Source organism: Betta splendens, chromosome 2 (genome assembly GCF_900634795.4).
Source record: "Betta splendens chromosome 2, fBetSpl5.4, whole genome shotgun sequence".
Classification (NCBI taxonomy): domain Eukaryota; kingdom Metazoa; phylum Chordata; class Actinopteri; order Anabantiformes; family Osphronemidae; genus Betta; species Betta splendens.
Window position 1 is genome coordinate 18,853,672 of NC_040882.2, and position 25,064 is coordinate 18,878,735.

A 25,064-nucleotide genomic window follows, 5' to 3' on the forward strand; every position below is an offset into this window, starting at 1 on the left:
TTCGTTCATTGAAGGGCGTCGATGAGGCCCGTCAGCTTTACACACATCAGGATGATCAAAGAGCATCTCTGTTCCAGCTTCATGATCTCTGGTGACCACACAGATGTCCATTACATCCTTTCTTCTATTGTGTATATAAATTAATGGTTACTGATTATTTTGTAAACGTGACTATCAATATATGAATAATATACATGTGCTGCCCACTGCTCCCCCATGGGTTACATGTAGAGAACAACCCTCCTTAGGAAGCAGCTACAGCAGCTGTCAGGCCCTGAGCCGCTACAATAGATACTCTAAAGTAGCTACACACTATGCACTAATAGACACAGTGACAGAAAACTGACAACCAACGTAACCAGTGATTTGTTAGTTTGCTTTAGTTTAACCTTCAGTCAAATGAACCAGTTCATCCATAGGTTTGTCCTCTACTCCTCTGCTTTTCTTGAAGAGACCGCTATGGTTTACAGCCGTCCAGAGGGGCTCTGGTTCTCATGCAGGGGTCAACCACCATGGGGAGGCAGTTTTATTTAAATGTTTTAATTAAATGGAGTATTTTCTTGTCTATATTAGAAGTATAATATTTATGTATTTATAATATATACACGTTTATGTTGTGTATAATATATTTATATATTTATTATAATTTTGTTTTTGTTAACATGCAAATTTTTATTGTTAAAAATACAGATATATTTATGCTACATTTACAACATCAAATCGTTCTAATGTAACTTTTATTCAATAAATGATTCTTTAAAATAAATTGGTACTTTTTTATTAAAAAAAATGTCAGCTGTCTTTTTTCATAATGTGCCCTGTCTTTGATTTCGCCCCTCAATGCAAAGTCATAGAGATGTTTCTGACAAGGTCTTCATCATATTAATAAATCCACCCTAATCAGGTGGCTGGACTACATGTAAGTAAAATGTTATGGTCTTAAAGAAGGAAAAAGACTGAATCCATCAGCCTGAACTGTACAGAAGCAAGAGATCAGAGACTGCAGCAAAACAACGACTCATCGTTTCTCCTAATGAATACGACAGCCTGTGAAAATCATACTGATTCTACCAGGTACAGTATGAACAAAGGTCACATTCTGGACAGAGAAGACAAGCGGTTTGAGAGAAGGGTGAAGAATACTAACAATAATGTGTGACACTACAGATGTTACACAGCTGTCCCTGCCAATGGAGACATCAGCCCCATGGGCTCTGGATAACGCGTCCTGATATGAAGAGTTTCAACCCATAATTACAGGTTGTTCAACATCACATTTGAAGGTATTTGTACGTTAATTTGTTTATTATCTGAAACCAATAGAAACTGAATGAATGTTGTGAGTAGTTATGAGCCTGAGACATGACATTAGCACAGCTCTTAGCTTCCTACTGTCATTTAATCATTTAGCTTCCACAGACGAATGCACCTAAAAATGACCCCCACATGACTGTCCACCATCATTCTGTGTTTGGAGAAAATGGGCTGCTTTCTTTGGGAATGTTGTTGCTGACATTCTCATACGTCTTTTAACTGTGTTTAGCTCAGGAGCTGTTTGAACGGCTTAACTAGGTTGGCCTTAACATTAAAGGAAAATTACACTTCACACATTTTCACTCTAACATCATAAATCACTGTAAACTTCACTTGGGCCTGTCGTGGTAAAAGCAGGTGCTCACATGATATGTGTCAAATCAATGCAAGATAATTATAAAAATACAGAAGCGAGACTCATCTACTCTAGACAACATTAATGTGTCCTACACATTTCCTGTTGCTGCTGCAATAGACATAACTCAGGGAGGAAGTTTGTGACTGAGGTCAATATGTTGATAATAAGTTCAAAATGGAGGGAACACTAGAAATGAAGGAGGCTTCAAGGTGGTTCACATTTCCTTAGTAAAAGTAGCATTAGCTCTAACACCATTTCCACTGTGAGCTACAGTCTCATGTGGCTCTTTTCAGTGGTCACAACACATTACACCTGTTAGAATAAACACTGCATGAATGAACTAGTGAGCTGTTGAATCACTTGACTTCATTGGACCTCATTCTGGTTTTGAGTGGAGACCCGGCCACTTTCACAGATCTCATGATGAGTCACCAGAGGTGGAGGCGTTCGCACGCAGGGGGTGTGGTAATTATCTGAGGTCTCCGCCATTTTATGACAGGTCCTCTGAACATTTGTGTTTCTGTTTGGGGCCATTGTTTTCTCCTTGTGACTGAAAGTGCGTTGCATCATATCATTCAAACAGACATCAGTAAACTGGGTGACAGCAAACCTCAGCCACCAAACAGTGCAGCTGTGTGTTCTGAGGTGTAGGAGTCATTTAACAGAAGCTGCTGTTAAAAGACACCTCAGATGTAAGAAGTGAAAGGCTAAAATATACACTAAGCTAATATCCATTTCTATTATTCCATAATAGAGGATAAAAGAGGGTCTCAGGTATGAAGAACTGGACGGCACCAGGTCCTGACATGATCCATGTCTACTGGTTGAAGAAGCTGATCTCACTCCATGAGGTGCAAGCTACTGGAGGATGGAAACCACCCTGAATGGTTACCAGAAGACCTGAAGGACTCCAAGAAGGGAGCAGTCCCATCCAAGTACCGCCCAATAAGCAGCATCTGCACAACATGGAAGCTTCTGTCAGGACTCCCAGCAGCTAAGATGAGCAGGCACATGGATCAATACATGAGCAGTGCCAACACAGGAACTGGTAGTAACACCAGGCACATTGAGGACCTTGCCTAAGGGCCCATACGGGATTTTCGCCCTGACCGTGGTATATACATAGACATACATTTACATATATAGATATACGTATATATGAGAGTGGGTCATCCACATCTCGGGTCCAGGTTTCCAGATATCTGTTCTCTTTCTGTTATCTTTTCTCATCATGTGGAAGCAGCTTCTCTGACTCCTCACTTAAATTTTCCAAAACACAGAAGCGGTTATGAGACATGAATGATGGTGGAGCTGAGAAGATTTGTCTGTGTGAGGACCTGACTGCAGTTTTAGGAGGTAGAGACTGGCTTCTTGTACGATGAACCTTGTTATCTGAAGAGGAGGATGAAGATGAAGCAGATTCATCGATTCTATCATACATCAAAGGAGCAGGGGAGCTTTTGCTGTGGCTGCTTGATTTGACCCGAGGCTCCACTGGTGTCTTTTGCCTCAGGACCCCAGCTTTTGAGTCTTTCCTTGCTCTGGCTTCTTGTGCTGAGTGCTTGCTGTGGGCTGAGGCTGGTGGCTCTGCACTGCTGACCTGAGGGCGCTGGTCCAGGGGGAGGCTAGCAGGCTTTGACATGTTTGGAGAGGATGTGGAGGGACCAGCGCTGATCGTAGGCTGATCCTGCTGCAGGACAGGACTGCGTCTAGATCCGAGTTCATCCACTTGTGCTGTCAGTCGGCGAATTGTCTCCTCTTTCTCAATGAGTTGGTTCTGCAGCTCCTGGACTTGTGTCTGAAGCCCAGCAGGGTCATTTACAGCCTGGTTTCCCTGGTGGACAACCTCATCTAAGGTTAGAAGGCTTGGTTTGGATGTCCACCTGCATGTTTCTGTGAAAATAAAACAATATGCTGTCACCATCATTTATTACTGACATGTTAGTGGTATATGTGTTCTAGAAGTGCTAAAATTACAAAATATCAGTGTGATTATACACTGTAATTCATTAATTAAATTACAGTGTATAATGAAAGAAGCAGACTGACTATGTTTAGATTTAAAACTAATACATTTGAATTTACTAACTTTTATGATTTATAGTACCTCAGACTATTTTGTAAAGGATTTTTCAAGATACCTAATGTATACTTGTGATATGTAATAATTGTTGTGGAGGCATTTGAACATTTCTTGTAACTTTGAGTCATATAGAAACTGACTTACCATATTTTTTGCCTATAAAGACACATGCACACACTGATATGACCAACAGAAGAGCAACGATGAATGATATAATGCTGGAGTAAACACAGTCCCCTGAAATGATAAGAACACCATATGTAAATTATACAAACACCCACTGGCCACTTTATTAGGAACATCCGTAACCTCTAATCCATTCATGAAACGTTAAGGCTCCACTTTACCTCGTATGTAGTGAATCTCTGAGACTCTGGTCTTGTTCATCTGAGGCTCGTGAACTCTGCACGTGACCCTGTGGTGAAAACATGTTTAGGCAACATCTAAACAAAACGCTCAGACAGGAAGGAGAGAGTCATTTAGACTTTAGTCATGTGTCAATCACCAACTAACTCCTCACTCTGCATTAACACACATTCATGTGTTGCTACAGGTGGAGCAAACAAACAAGCATCATTTCATTAGAGAACTGAAGCTGAACCTGTTGGAGCCAGTGGGCACAGTCGCTCTCTTTGTGACGGTGAAGCATCCTCTGGGCTCTTGATCTCTCTTTGGGTTTTCACCACTGATGATGTTTCCCTGGTCGTCTACAAATGTAACTTCAGGCTCCGGGAACAAGCAGCTCGTCTCACATTCCAGAGTCTGTGCACCGTCTGCACCTGTGACGACTGAGAGCTTTGGCTCAGAAAAGGCACCTGCAAAGACAGAATGTTTGTAACTTTTGGAAACACAGTGAGTGTCTCTCATTGGACGAACGTACCCACAACAAGCTCCAGCGTTTTGACGTTCCGACCTTTTCTCCCCTTGACAATCACACACTGGTATTTACCAGCATCCGTCAGCTGAACATCAGAAATCATCAGTGAGATGTTCCCATCTTTCAGTTCATTCATGATGAGGTTCGTCCTGTATCGGAAAGCTTCATTCTTCATGTCAAAGTCCTCACAACCGTCCCGGTAGAGGAACGCTACGTTTAAACCTTCCTTTGACCATTCCACCGTTGGCAGTTCACCTGAGACAGAGATGTTGCAGGGCAGAACCACCGTTTCACCCACGAAGGCTTGGATCTTCTGTGGGGCGTCCTGCAGGTTTGTTCCTAAGAAGGAAACAGGAATGAGTTGGAAGACCACTAACATTAACACCACAGAGGTCTATATACTGCACAAACTAGTGCCAACATATGCATAATTCCTGCTTAGTTAGCATTTGCTAGAAACAATAGAAAGCAACTGTTTAAGTCTCTTGGGTCTTTTATGTGAATCTGTGGGCTGAGATATCATCAAACGTTTGGATTCTCACCAGTGGATGTTTCACTGTTGTGACCAAGGGAACGTCTGCCAAGTAGTAAAGCGTAAAGGCAGTTTGCTGCATTAATGTATATCAGAGACAAGTCGACATTTGCCATGTGAGGGTTGTAACATGGTATAAATGGAGGTCTCGTCTTTAGTGACCACCACCCACCGATGGTTACCTCACACATACACACAACCACACCAGTCTCCTTATCCTTGTTACAACCAGCTGCACACCTAGAGAGAGTCTGTTTTCATACTGGTGTGGCTTTTATATTTTCTATATTGCTGTAAGTATATAATTAACACATTAAAGAGAAATCCACTGTATGTCTTGCACATATGGTTGTATTAACAATAAAGCTGACTTTGACTGTTTGTCTGTAACTGTGACCCACTCTGTGCAGTAAACGTCTGAGATGGCTTATGACACTGGAGTCTTCTTCCAGTAAACACAGTTTGTGGTTGGAGAAATGATAAGTGAAAATAATATTGTAAGTCACCACTCACAGGACTCACATTCAGCTCCAGCTCAAGCACAGCATTAGTAAGTGGAGCTGCATTCTTCCCATTCTCTATTATTGCACAACTCCACATCTGGACAGGCCCTGATGGATGCATGATGTCTAAACCAGCCTGACTGAACTTTATTAACTGAATCATTAGAGTTTTTCCATCCAACTCCTGCTTAGGTTGTAGTATTTGTGTTATAGTTGCTCAGTAGTTCATTCATTTCCACAATCCCTTCCTGTATTTATTGTAATAAACGGAATACAAATGTTTGTGTGATTGTAATCAGATAATCTCTTACATAGTTTAACCACAAAGCACGGTGGTCATGATTTATTGTTTGTGAAGGTGCAGAACAAAGTTTCCTGAGCTCCAACACTCATTTAATTTTATGCAGTCTCAGTTCTGCTGGTTACCTGCAGTATTTACATTTTCATATTTACACAGTGATTTGAATGCATCTTGTCAACAAAATAAGCTGTTCATTTTTCTATGGTTATGTTCTCCGCCAGTAGATTGTGGGATTGTTCAGAACCAGTTTGGTCTCTCACTGTGTCCACCGGCGAAGGATACTGGTGTTCGTTACCAGTGATTGAGCGCGTGCGTTCAATGGAAGATTAAATGTACAGTTCGCGTCGACGATAGCCTAGGAATTCATGCTAAATCATATTTCCGCAAATAGTCCGAAAGAGTCAGGTGTGAGGCAGAAATAAGCTTCTTGTTAAAAGATATTGGCATGAATCACTTTTTGGCAATGTAAACACCGCATCTTACTGATTTAACTGGTCTCAGACAGGTGTGGAAAGTGATAAGACATACTGGATGCTCATTAAATCTATAATTATAATCCAGCTGAGCTCCATGAACTTAAAATAAGGGAGAAAGAAGCTTTCAGTAAACAGATATTGGCTTTAATCACTTTGTGGCAACATAAAACCAGCATGCTACTGGTTCTACTGGTCTTGGTGTATTACATCTGTAAATATAACAAAGCAGAGCTCAGTGTATTTAAAATAAGACATAATTAAGCTTCTGACCAAAAGCTTTGGCTCTAATAATCACGTTTTGGCAACATAAAAGCATCTTACTGGTTAACTGGTCCCATACAGGAAGTTAAAAGTGGTGAAACAACTCTGTGGTTACTCGTGCAGTTTTAATCAGTCACAAAATGTGAAGAACAAACATGTTGCAGCAATATTGGGCCGTAGATCTGAGTCCTAGCGTCATGTCATAGAGTCAAACAGTCACGATCGACGATCGCTGTAAAGAGAATTACATGGCGTCACTACGTCCACTAGAAAACGTGTAGCGGATCATGTTTAAAAGTTATGGCCGTTTGAAACCGAAATAAGCAGCTCTAGTCCTACACAAACCGAGCTAAACGCATTAACGGGGCGGTGCGCGCTCCCGCAGACAGTCACTTTTTGGCACGACACCTGGATAGAGTTGATCAAAGAAAAAAACGAATCATCCAAGTGATCTAAACACGGTGCACAGGCCTTTTTGTGCGCAGAGATGAACGCAGAATAAGCAGGCATTACAGCGGCTGATCAGGGAAACACACATACCTGAACAAGACGTGACACGAAGGAACAGCAGGACGGAGAAAACGGCGAAGCGCCCGAGCGGAACTTTGTCAAAGACACGAGACAAGAATCCAACTTTGTTTGACGCTGGTCTAAAAAGGTGAAAACCGCAAAGTTCAGATTCCACGCGATCCATTGCTGCGCGGAAGGCAACGGACTGCTCGTGTACTAAAGCTCCGCCCCATAAAGAGAAGTGGGACTCCTATATTTGGAAGCGCGTGTAAACTGTGCTCTGCTCTCAGACCTCATCTGTCCTGATGAACACAAGAAAAGAATGTGTTGCTCTTTGTGACATTCTACCGTCACGCCACTAGAGGCGTTCTTGGTTTTGTGTGTGGGTCATCACCAGAGTTCAATTTCCTGTCTGTGTAATTAGTTGACCCATCTGGTGTTATTTAAGTCATGCCTTGTGTTTCACCCATGGTTGGTGTGTATGCGGCCGTAGCTTGGAAGCTACGCCAAGTTACTGAAGTTAAAGACAGGAGTTTTTGCTCTCCTTTGATGTCCTGTCGTTCCCTGTGGAAGTTCGTCTGTGTCTTGTGTCTTCATGTTTTGTGTTTAGGATTTTGCCCGTATGTAACGGAGCGTTGTCTCAGTGATTGTTTAGAGTTTCATGTTTAGGTTTTCGCCCGTAGGAGCGTAAGCTTTTTAGTTTTATGTGACGTAGTAGTGTTTACCTGCATTGCGGTGATTTTTAGTTCTCGCCTTTTCGTGTTAGAGTTCAGGTGTCGTGCCAAAAAGTGACTGTCTGCCAGAAATTGATTTCCGCACGCGGGAGCGCGCACCGCCTCGTTAAGGGGTTTAGCTCGGTTTGTGTAGGACTACAGCTGCTTATTTTGGCTTCAAATGGCCACAATATTACTTGCGCGTCTTACTGGTCATCTTCAAGTGAGCTGGATGCTCATTAAATGTCTTAATATGAACAAGAAGAGCTCCACTGACTTAAAATGAAGCAGAAATAAACTTCTTGTTAAAAGATATTTACATGAATCACTTTTTGGCACTAGATAACGTGTACCGGATAATATTTACAAGTTATGGCCGTTTGAAGCCGAAATTATCAGCTGAAGTCCTACACAAAGCAGAACCTCTACCCCCCACACTACAGAGCACAAGCAGCAGAAATAATGCACTGACTGAGGCATGCAGACTAGATAGTTACCATCTATACTAATAGCAGATACGCACAATGAACTATTCATATATTTACCAGTCAATGGGAAAATGCAGGCATGATGACATCAACGGGAAAGACTATAATGCAGGTGATTTAATTAAAAATTTGTTAAGTGGTACAACTACCAGCAAAAATAGCCATTTGACTCAAAGGACAAACTGGAGAAAAGTTATTACTATGTTTGACGAGGGGAACCTGTCCTACCAACATCCCTCTATAAATGGGGAGCAATATTGAGCCATGGGCCTTGCCATGTCTCAACGGAGGGGATGGTACGGATAAAAAAACAAATACTATACTGCTTATGCATTTACAAATTATTCAAAACAATTTTGTTCCTGATGCATCACATGCGCTAAATATAACCCTCAAGGAAATTTGACAAACCAATTCAACAACCCTTCCAATGCCTTCCATATGTCAAAGGTTTTAAAACATCACCTGCCTTGCCCACAGGAGGGACCCCTGCAGGTTGGTGACTGGGTGTTCATCAAAGTCATAAAGTGCAAGAATTGGACCTCACCCCCGCTGGGAGGCCCACACAGAGTGACGCTGGCAACACCTACAGCCTGGAAAGGCTCTCTAGGTGGATACACAACACACTGAAAAAAACAGTCTGATATCAACTATGTCTGTAGGCCCACAATCTATGTGCATCTTCCACCCAATTGGGTAGGACGCTGTGCTCCTGTTTATGTTTCAGATGGCTCCTACGTGATAACACCACAGCAGAAGACTTCCAAGGGACGGCTACGGAAGCGATAGCTCGACCTGAAGGAAAGTGATCGAATCTGGGGATCAGACGTTCCCATGGACAAGAAGCTCTGGACTACAGGCCAGAAAGTGGCACTATCCCTATTTTCATGGTTGGGGGACCGCCTGGTGTTAGATCTGCTCACTGCAAGCCAAGGTGGAGTGTGTGCAATAGTGGGCCCTAAATGCTGCACATACACACAAAGAGATGACCAAGACGCAAAGGTCACCCAACAGGCACTCCATGACCTACAGCACACATCCAATGTGCAGGCGGCTGACGTAATGAAGGACAAATCCTGGTTTGATTGGTTTAGGTCTGGCACAAAGACTGACATCCTGAAGATCTTTGGACCGATTCTACTGATTCTTTTGGTTCTGATGCTGATTGTGTTGTGTGTAATTCCAGGATCATCAGGCTGGTGAATCAAGGCCTTCTCAGGGTGTGCGCAGTCATGCAATCTCAACAAATACACTATACACCTTTAAAGCTTGATAACTGTGAAGAGAACCTCCACGATGTCGACGGAAATGGATGCTAAGCTGTAAATATTGTGCTTCCTGCTTTTGACCCTGCCTGCGATGTTGTAACATTTATTCCATGTTTTATGAAGACTGCACTAAAAATCAAAAGAAGTTGTACTGTTCTGATGTATGCATGATTGTATAATGAATGTTTCAATGTTAAACAGGAGGCAAATGTTGGAAAAAATACTGCAATTAATCATTGAAACATATTTTGCTGAAGCCTTGTTAGCTGTGCTATGGCCTTGAAGTTTTCTCCCTTCTGCTCTGCAAGAACTAGGGAGCACTGATGTGTAGCATCCTTATCTGATGTGCCCACTGCTTGCTTTGTGCAGAAAATATTTCCCAAGTACTGTTTGACTATGCACCTCCCCAGCAGAATATACAGTATATTATGAGCTGAATCCGTGTCTTCTCTTCTGTGAGAGGAAGTTGCCTGTGCTGTAAACTGCTCACTCCTTGCAAGTAAAATGCTGAAGAAGGTCGCAACTGATTGTGTCTGCTTTTTTTAAGATTTACAAAGAGAACTAACAATTTCCCCAACAATCGGGGACCGAGAACTCTTGGCGGTGAAGGGTGCATTGGAGGGGGCGGAGCAGCCGTTCGTCGTGTACGCGGACCATAAGAACTTGGAATACATAAGAACGGCCAGGCCCATTGGTCCTTGTTCTTTGGCCGATTTCCTTTTCATCTCTCTTACCGCCCAGGATCTCGCAACGCCAAGCATGATGCTCTGTCCCAAATCCATGAAGCCGAGGCTAAACCAGAGGATCCAGTGACGATTCTGCCAGCTGGGTGTGTAATAGGAGCAGTCACCTGGTCGGTTAGGGGGCGAGTGAAGGAGGCCCTCCAGGTACCAGAGGGACCCCCTAATCGGTTGTTTGTCCCACCAGCACTCAGGGGCGAGGTTATTCACTGGGCCCACACATCTCTCCTTAGTGGACATCTTGGAGTGGACCGGACAGCCTTTGTGGTGGGGAGCCGTTTTTGGTGTCCTCAATACATCGAGGCCTGTCCCACGTGTGCGGACAACAAGTCATCTCACCAGAAACCGTCTGGTTACCTGTGGCCTCTTCCGGTCCCGCACCGGCCCTGGTCACATATAGCCTGGGACTTTGTTACCGGTTTGCCTCAGACAGCAGGTAACACTGTCATAATGACTGTCATTGATCATTTCTCTTGCCAGGTCTACTTTGTTCCCATGCCCAAAGTGCTTGGTCGTCTGCTTGGAGGACGGCCTAAGCAGTCTTACATATGTTTAGGATCCACGGTTTCCTGAAGGGGGGCGGCACGGTGGTGCGGTGGGTAGCACTGTCGCCGGCCCTGGTGCCTTTCTGTGTGGAGTTTGCACGTTCTCCCCGTGTTTGCGTGGGTTCTCTCCGGGTTCTCCGGCTTCCTCCCACAGTCCAAAGACGTGCATTAGGTTGATTGGCTTCTCTCCATTGCCCGTAGGTGTGAGTGTGTGAGTGAATGGTTGTCTGTCTATGTGTTGCCCTGCGATGGACTGGCGACCTGTCCAGGGTGTACCCTGCCTCTAGCCCATAGCCAGCTGGGATAGGCTCCAGCACCCCGTGACCCCGCACTAGGGAGTAAGCGGTTCAGAAAATGGATGGATGGATGGTTTCCTGAAGGACGTTGTGTCAGACAGAGGTTTGCAGTTTGTTTCCCGTCAATGGCTTGAGGTGGTCGTTGAGTCGTTGAGACAGGGTTACGGCACTCCCCCATTCCTCCTTCCGCCCACCCTGCTCTTTGGACATTCTGTGGGGACACGCCTGGGGAGTCGCCCTGGGGGGGCAAAAGTGCAAAGTAAATTACCTCAAACAGAATCTGTGTAAGGAGGAGGACTGTTACTGTTAGGCCTCAGTCAATGTTAACTCATGTCTGCTTATGTGTGAGATTTATTATAATTTCACTCAGGGCTTTGATACTGGACCTGCTACTACAGGGTAGTCTTCCATTTTTCCCTCTTAGATTCTCACCAAATGATATGCGTTGCGGAGGTCTCACTTAGTAAAGGAAGCAAGCCATCCTTCTTACCCACAAGGAAGAACCCTGCTCCCGCGAGTGATGATGACACCCGAATGAGGCCCGCAGCCAGCGCCTCATCCAGGTGTGTTCGCATGGCTTCACGCTCCTTAGGCGATAGCTGATACAACCTGCCCTTGCGTGGCGTAGTTCCAGGGTGCAGGTTGATAGCATAGTCGTGGGGCCAATGAGGTGGAAGAGAAATGGCGCGCTGTTTGCTGAACACAGGCCATAGATCATGATAACAGTCAGGTACTTGTGCCAAGCATACCTTTTTTCAGATGGCCCCTGCAGCTACTACAGCTGCAGGTCGGTCTCCAGTCCCCCAGGGGGGAAAAGCTGGAATACAGGTCAGTCATTGAGGACTTTGTGGATTGGTGTAAGCACGACCCCTTGAGCACCAGTAAGACCAAAAAGCTGGTGATTGACCTCTGGAGGAGAACAACACATCACACACCGGTGAACATCCAGGGCTCAGACATACAGTAGAGACTGTGGATAGTTCACCTCAAGCAACTGGACTGGACTAATAACACTGATGCCCTGTACAAGAAGTGTCAAAGTGGCCTCCACCTGCTGAGGAGCCTAAGGCCCTTTGAAGTGTGCAGGCCCATGTTAAGGACATTCTATGACTCTATGGTGGCCACTGTTATACATTACGCTGTAGTCTGCTGGGGAGCAGGCAGCACAGAGTGGGACAGAAAAACGCTGAACAAGCTGGTGAGGAAGGCCAGCTCTGTCCTGGGACGTCCACTGGACTCTGTGGAGAGGATGTTGGCAAAGCTCACATCCAATATAGACATTTCCTCTCATCCACTGCACCAGACTGTGGGAGCTCTGAGCTGCTCCCTCAGTGGCAGACTGATCCACCCACAGTGAGGCAAGGAGCTCATCCTCACCGTTGTTAAACTAGACAATGTGGAGGTCTGACAGGCTAAGGTAAATATATAAATATGTCTTATGCTCTTATGTTTTTCTTGCAATCCTGCACAACCTTTTTGCTGTCTTCCTGTGGCTGTTCCAGCAGTTGTATTTGCCTGCTGTGGGATGAATAAAGTTTATCTTATCTTATTGCTGTGAAGTGAAAATATAATAAACAGACATTTATGATGCTTTTCATATCAGTATTTATTATATCGCCACGCAAAACCATGTGAACATCTTTTGTATTGTGTCTGTGGAGACTGAAGAAATTATGCTGGGAGCGTGAGAGCTGTGGTTTCATGGATCAGTTATTGCCCATCCGATTACTACTCCATCGAATGTTACCCTTAAAACAGTCTGTGTTAGGAGGTGTTGTCAGGATTCGGCACAAAAGATGGTGACCAGTAACAGTGGGGATCGAGTCAGAGCCAGGGTGAGCTATGAATAAATGGAAATCGGTTCTTTTAATCAACCCGGTAACCTCAATAAAACATGAAAACTAGAATCACTCCTAACGAAACATAACAAACATGTGAACTAAATGAACAGGAGGCTCAAAACTGTCACGTCCGCGCTTTACAGCCGCCTTTTACTCTGAAAGGACTTCCTGTCACACACCACATACTCAGCTGTTTCCTGTTGTGTACTGGCATTCATTACCCACACCTGCATCTCATCTGCCCATTAACCTGCTCTGCATTTAAGGTCCACCTCTCACACCTGTTACCTGCCAGATTGTTGCGTGAGATCACCACTTTCCAGCGTTCCTAGATTAACCTTGTCGTGTATTGTGTATCCTGTTCTGACCTCAGTTTCTGAGCCTGCCTGATCCCTGTCTGCCTTGTCTGCCTTGATTGCTTGTACTGCCTGTTACCGACCTTGCCTGCCCAACCACGATTCAACGCCTGACGTTTTGGTATTGTACTCACCCCTCGTTTACGACCTGTGTCTGCTCCTGACTACGTCTCTGCCTGATCCCGTTTAACCTGCTTGATTTCCTGTGTATGACCCTGCCTGGATTTGACGCTGCATACTGGAATAAACTGCACTCTTAACACCAGAAACCTTGTATTGTGCTGTGCATGTGGGTCCGCCACCTACGCCGCCCTGACAGAACAATCTGGCCAGAAATGGACCCAGCCAGCATCGAGAACCTCCGCGCTGCGCTCGCCGCCCAGGAGCAACGGCTCAGCGAGCAGGAGGAAAGGACCAACTCCGCGCTCCAGAATCTGGCGGAGTGTGCCCGCCGTCAGGAGAACGCAGTAGCGGGACTCGTGGAGGCAGTGGGCCGCCTCGCGTCAGGAAACTCCGATGGCGCCGCGCCGATCCAGGTTTCGGCGACCGCAGCGGCAAGTGCACCCGCGGCGACTTCGCCGACTCTTCCTCCGGCACCCGACGCACGCCTCGGTGCCCCTACCCGTTTTTCCGGTGAGTCGGGCGACTGCCGGGCATTTCTCACACAATGTGAGATTCACTATGAACTACACGCTCCCGCGTTTCCCACCGAGAGGGCTAAGGTGGCGTATGCGGTGTCGCACCTGACCGGGGAAGCGGAGGCATGGGCAACGGCAGAATGGCAGAACGGTTCAACCTGCATGTCGTCTTTTAGAGCTTTTTCAACGGCGTTGAAGCAGATCTTCCAGGAGATCACGCCTGGAAGGGAAGCGGCACAGAGGCTCGTGAACATTCGACAAGGAGGGAGGACCACGGCCAAGTACGCGATCGAGTTTAGGACCCTGGCGGCGGAGGCCGGATGGGACGCGACCGCCTTGGGCGACGTGTTCATCCGCGGCCTCTCGCGGCACGTGAAGGACTGTCTAGCGGCTCGGGATCTGCCGAGCGACCTGAACGCATTGATATCACTGGCCATCCAGATTGACCGACGACTGGGGAGCAGCGAAAGTGAGCACCGTGGTAAGGCGGAAGTCTCCACTAGAGGTCAGTGTTTCACCGACGGAGGTTCCCCCTCGCGGGGCTCAGGCACGCCACCACCCCCAGAGGAACCCATGCAGCTGGGACGCGCGCGTCTCACCGAGTCAGAGAAGCGACGCCGCCGCTCCCAGGGGTTGTGCTTGTATTGTGGACAGCACGGGCATTTCGCCAATAAATGTCCGCTAAAAGACCTGGCTCACCACGAGCACGGAGGATCGTGGTGAGCCGAACCATGTTTGGTAGCGCCTCCGCCCGTTCATTGCCTACAGTCACGCTCTCGTCCAGCTCTCCATTTCTTGGTGGTGGAGGCCTGCTACCACCCGGTGGTGTTGGGCCACACGTGGCTGCGCCGGCACAACCCCAGGCTGGACTGGAGAAGCGGCGAGGTAAGCGAGTGGGACATGGACTGTAGGAGCACTTGTTTTCAGCCCTTGGTGAAGGCGGAGGAACCACCGACCGGGACTGGTCAGGAAAAAGTGGACCTGACCGGAGTGCCGGCCTGCTACCATGACCTCGCCGCGGTATTCAGTAAGTCCAAGGCCATGTTCCTGCCACCCCACAGGGCCCACGACTGTGCCATAAACCTACGGCCCGGTTCCAACCCCCCCAAGGGGAGACTGTTCCAGCTGGCTCCAGCCGAAAGACAGGCGATGAAGGAGTATCTGGACTCAGCGTTGGCTACAGGCATCATCCGGCCATCTTCCTCCCCAGCGGGGGCAGGGTTTTTCTTCGTGGGAAAGAAGGATGGCACCCTCCGACCATGCATTGACTATCGAGGCCTCAACGACATCACCATTCGGGACTCGTACCCTCTTCCCCTCCTCCACTCTGCGTTTGAGCTACTGTCGGGAGCTAAGTGGTTCACAAAACTGGACCTACGGAACGCGTACCACTTGGTTCGCATCAGAGAAGGGGACGAGTGGAAGACGGCATTCAACACCCCGAGCGGCCACTATGAATACCTGGTGATGCCGTTCGGCCTCACCAACGCTCCCGCCGTCTTCCAGTCTTTTGTTAACGAAGTATTAGGTGGGACTACGGTTGTTGGCGTCAAAGAGCCCCGGGACGTGGTCCCGGAAGTTAATATGGGTCGAGTTCGCCCACAACACCCTGCCCTGCGCCTCCACGGGTTTGACACCATTCCAGTGTGCTTATGGCTTCCAGCCCCCTAGGTTTCCGTCCTTAGAAAAGGAGGTCCACGTCCCCTCGGCCCATGCATTGTTGCGGCGGTGCCGACAGACGTGGCTCAGAGCCCGGAGGACGATGCTCCAGGCCCAGGCCCGCTACAAGGAGGCAGCAGACCGCAAACGGTCCCCAGGGCCCACGTATGAAGTGGGCGACCAGGTCTTGCTATCCACGAAGGACCTGCGGCTTCCGGGATCTCCACGTAAGTTGACTCCACGATTCATCGGTCCGTACAGTGTCGCTCAAGTGATTAACCCCGTGGCCGTGAGACTCTCGTTACCTAGGTCCATGAAAGTGCATCCTACCTTCCACGTCAGCCGGCTCAAGCCCCACCGCTCCTGTCCTCTGGTCCCTCCGTCCCAGCCTCCACCTCCGCCCCGGGTGGTGGACGGCCACCCGGTCTACTCGGTGCGGGACCTTCTCGACTGCAGGCGCCGGGGCCGCGGGTTCCAATACCTGGTCGACTGGGAAGGCTACGGGGCGGATGAGAGGTCCTGGGTCCCGGCCCGAGACATCCTGGACCGCTCGCTCATCCGGGACTTCCATCGGGCACATCCGGAGGCTCCCGCCCTCCTGATCCACCCTCCGCCCGCCCTGGTCGGGGGGGGGGGGCTTCCCGTGGGCGCTGTGGTAGACGCCCTGGGGGGGGGGTACTGTCACGTCCGGGCTTTACAGCCGCCTTTTACTCTGAAAGGACTTCCTGTCACACACCACATACTCAGCTGTTTCCTGTTGTGTACTGGCATTCATTACCCACACCTGCATCTCATCTGCCCATTAACCTGCTCTGCATTTAAGGTCCACCTCTCACACCTGTTACCTGCCAGATTGTTGCGTGAGATCACCACTTTCCAGCGTTCCTAGATTAACCTTGTCGTGTATCGTGTATCCCGTTCTGACCTCCGTTTCTGAGCCTGCCTGATCCCTGTCTGCCTTGTCTGCCTTGATTGCTTGTACTGCCTGTTACCGACCTTGCCTGCCCGACCACGATTCAACGCCTGACGTTTTGGTATTGTACTCACCCCTCGTTTACGACCTGTGTCTGCTCCTGACTACGTCTCTGCCTGATCCTGTTTAAATAAACTGCACTCTTAACACCAGAAACCTTGTATTGTGCTGTGCATGTGGGTCCGCCACCTACGCCGCCCTGACAAAAACGACTAAAACATAACCAAAACAAAGCTAACACGTGGCTAGAGCTCAAAACCTTTTCACAAGCTTAGCGTCCGTGATAAACAAAGTCCAGGGAAGTCAGTGGTGTGGCCTGAGCAGCATGGAGCGTTGTGTTATGACAATGATCCAGCATAGAGTAATGGGCTGGGGAGGCACAGGTGTGAGAGTTTACTGGGGAACAGAGAGGGAGTTGGAGGTGGAGTTGTGGCATGGTGAGGGAAGCAGAATAGCAGTAAATCAGTTAAGCAAAAAATTGGTGCAGGGATGAACCTTAGGCTGACACATTCATAACTAAACAACGGCTGTACTGTGGTTTACCTTTGAGATTAATACTAATACCAATAATAGTGTTAAGGTAAGTGCACATACTCATACAATTATATCCATATGTCATATACATACTGTACACATATGCATTGTTATACATAATCTCATATTACTTAATAATAGCTATGACATACATCATTACAATTTCCATATTTACACATTATTGATCTTGGTAGTGATAAGTATCAGTAACACTTACAGTTGGGTTTAAAAAGCCTGTTTATCAGCTCAGGTGTTGAGTGTCCCACTACAAGGTCAGTAAAGCTGTAGCTTTACATTGTTTACCGAAAGGGTGAGGAAGACTTTGGTGCATGAACAATGCCACTACGCCCACCCAACGAGCGGAGGGGAGTACTCCAGCAGCCGGGAGCCCACACACCTTCAGTTCCAAGAGGGCAGGTGTTGCGACCCAAGCCGCCCACACAGAGCCCCCCACAGAGCTGCAGTAGCCACAGAGACAGCACCCGAGGTCAGAGTAGGCCACCGTGGGTCAACGCTGTCCGCCCCATGAGAACCAGGGGCAAACACTCCCCCCAGTGGGAGGGTCGGCCTGAAAGAATGGAGCCCGAGGACCCACGGTCCGTAGGGAGCCCGCTAGGAGATGCCCCCGCGCCCAGAGTGGGACCCGACCCCAGTCCACCACCCCCACACGAGCAGAGCCGTGCCTGCCCCATCAGCCCGACCATGTCCACTGGCATCACATCGGGCCTGCAGCCGAGGCCTTGGAGGCCTTCTCCGTCAGAGACCTCCTCGACTCTTTGGCTTCCTGGATCTGCCTGGAGTACGTCACGGGTCCCTGTCGGCCGCTGGGGGCGCCCTGCTACATCACAGGCCACCTCGATTCTCGTGCATCCAGGGCGGCTCCTCGTCTGGAGCACGTTGTCACTTACCGTGGGAATCAGGAGGCGGCTTGGTTCGGTGCCGACCTCCCAGAACCCACCGTTCGCCACTGGGCACTGGTGGTGCTCTCCCGGCCCAACAGCTGCTTGTCTGGTTCCTGCATAGGTCTTTTGGGTGGTTTGTTAGCGTTTGGTTGTGGCCCTCTGCCGGTCCTACCTCCACCACTGGTTGTGTGACGCCATGTTTTGCCTCGGCCTGTACCGTAGCCTCTCCTGTTTAGTATTACCTGACCGCCTGCGTATCCACACTCCGTTTGCCTGCTCCTCCTGTACTGTTGCCACTCTGCCCTCCTGGTTTTTCACCATCACCTGTACCGTTTGACAGCTGTCAATCAAAGTTTGAAGAACGCTACATTATGTAACTCTCTAACATCACTCTTGTTTCACATCATCATACTGATGTGAGCCGTCACTAAACTGTGAATGTGTGATTCATCTCTGGAATGAAAAAGTCTTTTATGTTTAGTGTAGGACACGTTATGACTATATTACTCAAACGGTATACAGTAATATGAGTTGGGCTCATGTAGGTTTGTACCTAGAGGCCCATACTGATTGTATGGCCTAAATCAGCCTGAACCAGGCCCTGCTTTAGGCCCTGTAGGCCTCATATCAGGCCTGCTACTGTGTGAACATGTAACAAGGCTTCAGGCTTGTTTGTTTGTTTAACACCCAGCGATTAAAGCTTCTGACTGTTTTCCGTGAGTCTTGTTTTTGCCTCAATGATTTAGAAGTATTTGTGACGTGATCCTTATAAAGGATCATAAAAATCAGGAAACAACCGTCTTTTATCAAAGTCACTGACACTGAAGCGCGTTTGAACACGTTTAAAGATCCCATTGTTTCAGGTGTTTTTTATGTCCACAGAGTGTCACTGTTTATTAATGTTGATTTGGGACGTGCCAGTCACGTGTCTAAGGCGCTTTATAAAAGTGTGTACAGTCACTCGGCGTCGCAGACGCCGCACGCGCCATGGCCTCCGCTTCGCTCCTCGTCCTCGCAGCGTTTCTCGTGTGCGTTCATTTATTTCGTCCCACTCGTGGGAAGCCTGTGGCGCTGGGAGATTCTTTCAACTTCTCTCCGCCTCCGTGTCCGTCTGGATCCGAGTTGGAGCTTCAACACATCCTCCTGAAGGACACCGCTGTCCTCGTTTCCAGCCGTGACGGTACCGGGTCCTGGAGGACATCAGCTTCTTACGCGGAGCGTCTGGAACCGTCAGACTCGGCTCTCGTCTTAACGAACATAAACTACAACGACGGCGGATTGTATGAGTTCACCTGCGTTGGCGGCGAGGATGTTAGGATCCAGCTGGACGTGGTGGTTCCGATACAGTTTAGCGTGTTTGAGAACGAGACGGTTCTCCTGCCGTGTCACGCCGTTACCGCGGGAGGAGACGTCAAATCAGTGAGATGGGAGAGGAAAGAAAAGTCTAAAAATGTGGCCAGAATGAATGTAGCCTCCAACAAAATCATTTTGACAGACGAATTTAAATCGCGTGTGTCGGTACCAACGGACTGGTTCTCTAAGGGAGACTTCACACTAACTCTGGGTCCGGTTCGGCTCCAAGACCGAGGAGACTGGACCTGCTCGATCCAGGATAAATACGGGACGTCCCGCATATTCCCTGTTGTTGCGAGGCTGACGGTCCAGAAGACCCGGAATGAGACCAGCACCGAGCAATCTGGACCCGTGAGTAGCAGCTTCCATTCAGTTATAGTCTGTCATTACATACGGAACTGAACTGTGTTTGTTTGTCCCATAAGCTCCACGTAAATGAAGGAATGAGCCAAGAGAACGGAGGCCAAACAACGTGCGTTGCCATCGCCGTCGTTGTGGCACTCGTGCTTTGTGCAGTGGCCTTTGGGATCGGATGGTGGATGAGGTCCCGCAGATTTCCTCCTCTTCCTCCTCCTCCTCCTCCTCCTCCTCCTCGAGCCCAGCGTGAAGGAGCTCAGGAGGATGCGGCGGTGCCTCTTGTCAGTCAGAACGAACCTCATGCGCAACCTAATGGTCTGGAACCAAATGGACACAGATGATGTATAGAAAGTGTACTTCATTTATACTTCACTGGGTTTTTTTCTTGCTACTGTTTTTGAGGACTTTCCTTAGAGTTTTTAAGATTCCATATTTTCGTAAATTGTCATTCTAATTTTATGGTTTCGTTCATTGAAGGGCGTCGATGAGGCCCGTCAGCTTTACACACATCAGGATGATCAAAGAGCATCTCTGTTCCAGCTTCATGATCTCTGGTGACCACACAGATGTCCATTACATCCTTTCTTCTATTGTGTATATAAATTAATGGTTACTGATTATTTTGTAAATGTGACTATCAATATATGAATAATATACATGTGGCTGCCCACTGCTCCCCCATGGGTTACATGTAGAGAACAACCCTCCTTAGGAAGCAGCTACAGCAGCTGTCAGGCCCTGAGCTGCTACAATAGATACTCTAAAGTAGCTACACACTATGCACTAATAGACACAGTGACAGAAAACTGACAACCAACGTAACCAACGATTTGTTAGTTTGCTTTAGTTTAACCTTCAGTCAAATGAACCAGTTCATCCATAGGTTTGTCCTCTACTCCTCTGCTTTTCCTGAAGAGACCGCTATGGTTTACAGCCGTCCAGAGGGGCTCTGGTTCTCATGCAGGGGTCAACCACCATGGGGAGGCAGTTTATTTAAATGTTTTATTTAAATGGAGTATTTTCTTGTGTATATTAGAAGTATAATATTTATGTATTTATAATATATACACGTTTATGTTGTGTATAATATATTTATATATATTATATATTATAATATTTTTTTAACATGCAAATTTTTATTGTTAAAAATACAGATATATATTTATGCTACATTTACAACATCTCAATCAAATCATTCTAGTGTAACTTTTATTCAATAAATAATTCTTTTAAATAAATTGGTACGTTTTTACTGAGCTGTTCGTTCTTTGTTTAGGTTTACTAAGTTCTGAAAACATCTACCTCTGAATTTGGGGATTTCCATGAGTCCAGAACATTAACTATAAAATGTATGAATTGATCAAAATCATACAATGACATTCTGCAGCAGTTCAGGGGAGGTTTTCCAATGACACCATGTGAAAGCAGACTACACAGGCTAAGCAGCAGCCTGATGCTGTGGTGATGGTTGTGCCATCCCATATTACACATCACAGCATTTCATTGGGCTACTGTCTTTATTCATTATGTGCCCTGCCTTTGGACCCTCAATGCAAAGTCATAGAGATGTTTCTGACAAGGTCTTCATCGTATTAATAAATCCACCCTAATCAGGTGACTGGAATACATGTAAGTAAAATGTTATGGTCTTAAAGAAGGAAATAGGCTTAATCCATCATCCTGAACCGTGCAGTAGCAGGTCAGGCCCACATCACTATAAAATACTTTAAAAATGATATCAGTTCTTTAATAGCCGCCTGTTAAAACACTTCAGCAGCAGTTCTCAAAATGACTTCTTTTTTTACTTTTGTTGCTTTGTTTGTCTAATATTCCACCTTCTGGTCCTGGGGCTCGTGTGAGTCCATTATGAAACCCTGATCCACTGCACTCGATGATCTGCAGTAGCAACTGATCCCTTTTCAGTCTGTCTGGTTAAATCACTTGTACGATCAAACCCTGGTGCTGATGTTGTTGGGCTTGACCTACACTTTACATGGTGATAGGTCTATTTCAACAAAATATAGTATTATTCCATCTCTCTGTCAAACGTCAACAAGTCTAAAGCCTCCTGACCTCGGATGAATTTATAAATTTGTTCTGTACCAAGGTAAAATTAGATTACGCAAAAAGAGTTTACCTTTTATGAACAATAGAATGAACGCATCATACTATGTAATAGTAGTCCACTTTCTGTTGTCTTGTTTTTTGGGGGGACGTGGGGTGGGATTTGTGGTCGGGTCTGTTCTGTGTTCTTACCTTGCTTTATACCGGGGTTCAGAGAGTAACGTAGTTTTAATTCTCTGTAGATCCAAAACAAAACATATTGTGGAAATTGACAATAAAGTTGACGTTGACTTTTTTTAATAAACGGACTCTGAAAAACTTGTTCTAAAGTCACTTTGCTCCTCTTCCGCATGGGAAAAGTAAGCGTCATGTCATTGGTCAGCAGCCCTGGCCTCCTATTGGCTGGTGACTTTGACAGGATTATCTCAGGTCGTAGAAGCGAGCGCACGGGTGAGACGAATTGAGAGTGAGCAGCAAGAACCGAGAGCGAGGAGAAGGATTTGAGCGCGAGAGCGAATACAGATTTGAACGCGAGCAGAGTGAATCTGAGCGCGAACAGAGACATTTTTTAAAACGAAGAGAGGGTTTTGAGAGCAAGCATGACAAAATCTTAACATTAAATCAGTAAAGTGCGCCCCTCATATGAAAAAACTACGTTCTTGATTAAAGATAGAGATCTCACACCCTACTTACTTCAATAAAAACAGGAAGAGCAATCACGGCAGCGTACGTATCAATTGCAGCATACAGCTCCGCCAACACCAAGCACTCGCCCAGCCGGCTCTACTCACATTATGGGCAGAGAGAAAGTCCCTGCCCGTTGACGTTTTCAGGTGATGGGTTTTCGACTTCCGCTTCCCGTCAGTGCTCCCTCCCGTGTAGAGCCGCCTCCGCCGCTGGTTTGCTGCCGCACACACTGAAGTCATACACCATACACGCTCCTACTTGTTTGGGTTCAGTTGCCCCGTGTGATTACTGTGGGGGTCATCATTTCACACGCTCAGTTCACACTCTCGGCTTGTGGCTCTCTCTCATTCTCATCCATTCGTGGAGGGTGACAGCTGAAGCCACGCCCCTTCCAGTGTTGGCTATAAAAGCGACAGCTCCTCTAAGCAGCCTCACAGTAGCGCGTCTGCTGCCGCGCGGACCTGTCGCTCTCTCCTCCTTTCTGTCTTTGGTCCGTGGTTCTGAACGCTCCGTTGAAGTAGTTTCAGAGACGCGTTTACTTTCCAGGACACTTCCAACTGTAAAGCAGCTTAAGGCGAACTGATTCACCGGGACCGAAACCAGCGAGTGGCGTTTAACACTGAAGGTGTCTGGAACCTGACGACTATTACAAGGGCAGAGTTCATTCATTCATTCTCCTTCACGCGCCGTGTTCAAGCCGCTATGACGTGCGGTTCGCTCGTCCTCGCAGCTTTTCTGCTCGTGGGTCTCATTGATGGACAGCCTGTGGTTCTGGGGGTTCGTTTTAACAGCTCGGCGGTGGAGGAGTTTATAGTGTCAGTGAACGACACAGTGCATTTCCCGTGTTACGCCGTTAGTGTGGATGAAGACGTCAAATGGTGGCGGTGGAAGAAAAATGGACAATATGTGGTCAGAATGAGTGTAGACTCCAAAAAAAACATTACGGACGACGAATATTACCGACGTGTGTCGGTACCAACGGACTGGTCCTCCGAACGAAACTTCACACTAACTCTGGGTCCGGTTCAGCTCCAAGACCGAGGAGATTGGACCTGCTTCATCCAGTTTATAAACGGGGCGTCACGCATATTCCCTGTTGTTGCGAGGCTGACGGTCCATGAGACCCGGAATGAGACCAGAACCGAGACGCCTGGACCCGTGAGTAGAAGCTTCCGAACAGCGTGCGTTGCCATCGCCGTCGTTGTGGCACTCGGGCTTTGTGCCTTTGGGATCCTACAGTGGATGAGGTCCCGCAGATCTCCTCCTCCTCTTCCTCCTCCTCCTCCTCCTCCTCCTCGAGCCCAGCGTGAAGGAGCTCAGGAGGATGCGGCGGTGCCTCTTGTCAGTCAGAACGAACCTGGTGCAACCTAATGGTCTGGAACCAAATGGACACATCACTTAATTTATACTTCACTGATTTTTTTCTAGAACTGTTTTGAGGGCTTTCCTTAGAATTTTTAAATATTTTAAACTTTTTAAAGATTCCATATTTTCGTAAATTGTCAGTCTAATTTTATGGTTTCGTTCATTGAAGGGCGTAGATGAGGCCCGTCAGCTTTACACACATCAGGATGATCAAAGAGCATCTCTGTTCCAGCTTCATGATCTCTGGTGACCACACAGATGTCCATTACATCCTTTCTTCTATTGTGTATATAAATTAATGGTTACTGATTATTTTGTAAATGTGACTATCAATATATGAATAATATACATGTGGCTGCCCACTGCTCCCCCATGGGTTACATGTAGAGAACAACCCTCCTTAGGAAGCAGCTACAGCAGCTGTCAGGCCCTGAGCCGCTACAATAGATACTCTAAAGTAGCTACACACTATGCACTAATAGACACAGTGATAGAAAACTGACAACAAATGTAACCAACGATTTGTTAGTTTGCTTTAGTTTAACCTTCAGTCAAATGAACCAGTTCATCCATAGGTTGGTTTATAATATATACACGTTTATGTTGTGTATAATATATTTATATATTTATTATAATTTTGTTTTTGTTAACATGCGAATTTTTATTGGTAAAAATACAGATATATTTATGCTACATTTACAACATCAAATCATTCTAATGTAACTTTTATGCAATAAATGATTCTTTAAAATAAATTGGTACTTTTTTATAAAAAAAATGTCAGCTGTCTTTCTTCATAATGTGCCCTGTCTTTGATTTCGACCCTCAATGCAAAGTCATAAAGATGTTTCTGACAAGGTCTTCATCATATTAATAAATCCACCCTAATCAGGTTGCTGGACTACATGTAAGTAAAATGTTATGGTCTTAAAGAAGGAAAAAGACTGATTCCATCAGCCTGAACTGTACAGAAGCAGGAGATCAGAGACTGCAGCAAAAACAACGACTCATCGTTTCTCCTAATGAATACAACAGCCTGTGAAAATCATACTGATTCTACCAGGTACAGT

The 25,064-nt window shown here is 46.8% G+C and overlaps 2 protein-coding genes and 1 long non-coding RNA gene across 4 annotated transcripts; 1 reads left to right on the top strand and 2 right to left on the bottom strand.

Moving 5' to 3' along the window:
- Positions 1-1,489: 1,489 nt before the first annotated feature.
- LOC114866267 (butyrophilin subfamily 2 member A2-like) lies at positions 1,490-7,483 on the bottom strand. Its single transcript, XM_029168032.3, has 6 exons — positions 7,246-7,483; positions 4,636-4,971; positions 4,357-4,570; positions 4,103-4,170; positions 3,900-3,992; positions 1,490-3,565 (listed from the first exon to the last, which is right to left on the bottom strand). The coding sequence occupies exons 1-6, from the start codon at positions 7,397-7,399 to the stop codon at positions 2,889-2,891; spliced, it is 1,542 nt and encodes a 513-aa protein (XP_029023865.1). The 5' UTR covers positions 7,400-7,483; the 3' UTR covers positions 1,490-2,888.
- Positions 7,484-18,849: 11,366 nt separating this feature from the next.
- On the top strand, positions 18,850-24,718 carry LOC121201723 (uncharacterized). Of its 2 annotated transcripts, none has more exons than XM_055506769.1 (3): positions 18,850-19,872; positions 19,947-20,220; positions 24,164-24,718. In XM_055506769.1, exons 1-2 carry the CDS (start codon positions 19,156-19,158, stop codon positions 20,217-20,219), a joined length of 990 nt encoding a protein of 329 aa, XP_055362744.1. In that variant the 5' UTR covers positions 18,850-19,155; the 3' UTR covers position 20,220; positions 24,164-24,718. The 2 variants fall into 2 exon arrangements, with proteins under 2 accessions (XP_055362744.1, XP_055362743.1); XM_055506768.1 differs by lacking the exon at positions 24,164-24,718 and adding an exon at positions 20,356-21,339.
- LOC129603779 (uncharacterized) lies at positions 20,066-22,834 on the bottom strand. The gene is made up of 3 exons (XR_008693996.1): positions 22,636-22,834; positions 22,135-22,178; positions 20,066-20,195 (listed from the first exon to the last, which is right to left on the bottom strand). It is a non-coding gene; the product is annotated as an uncharacterized LOC129603779 (long non-coding RNA).
- Positions 24,719-25,064: the final 346 nt, after the last annotated feature.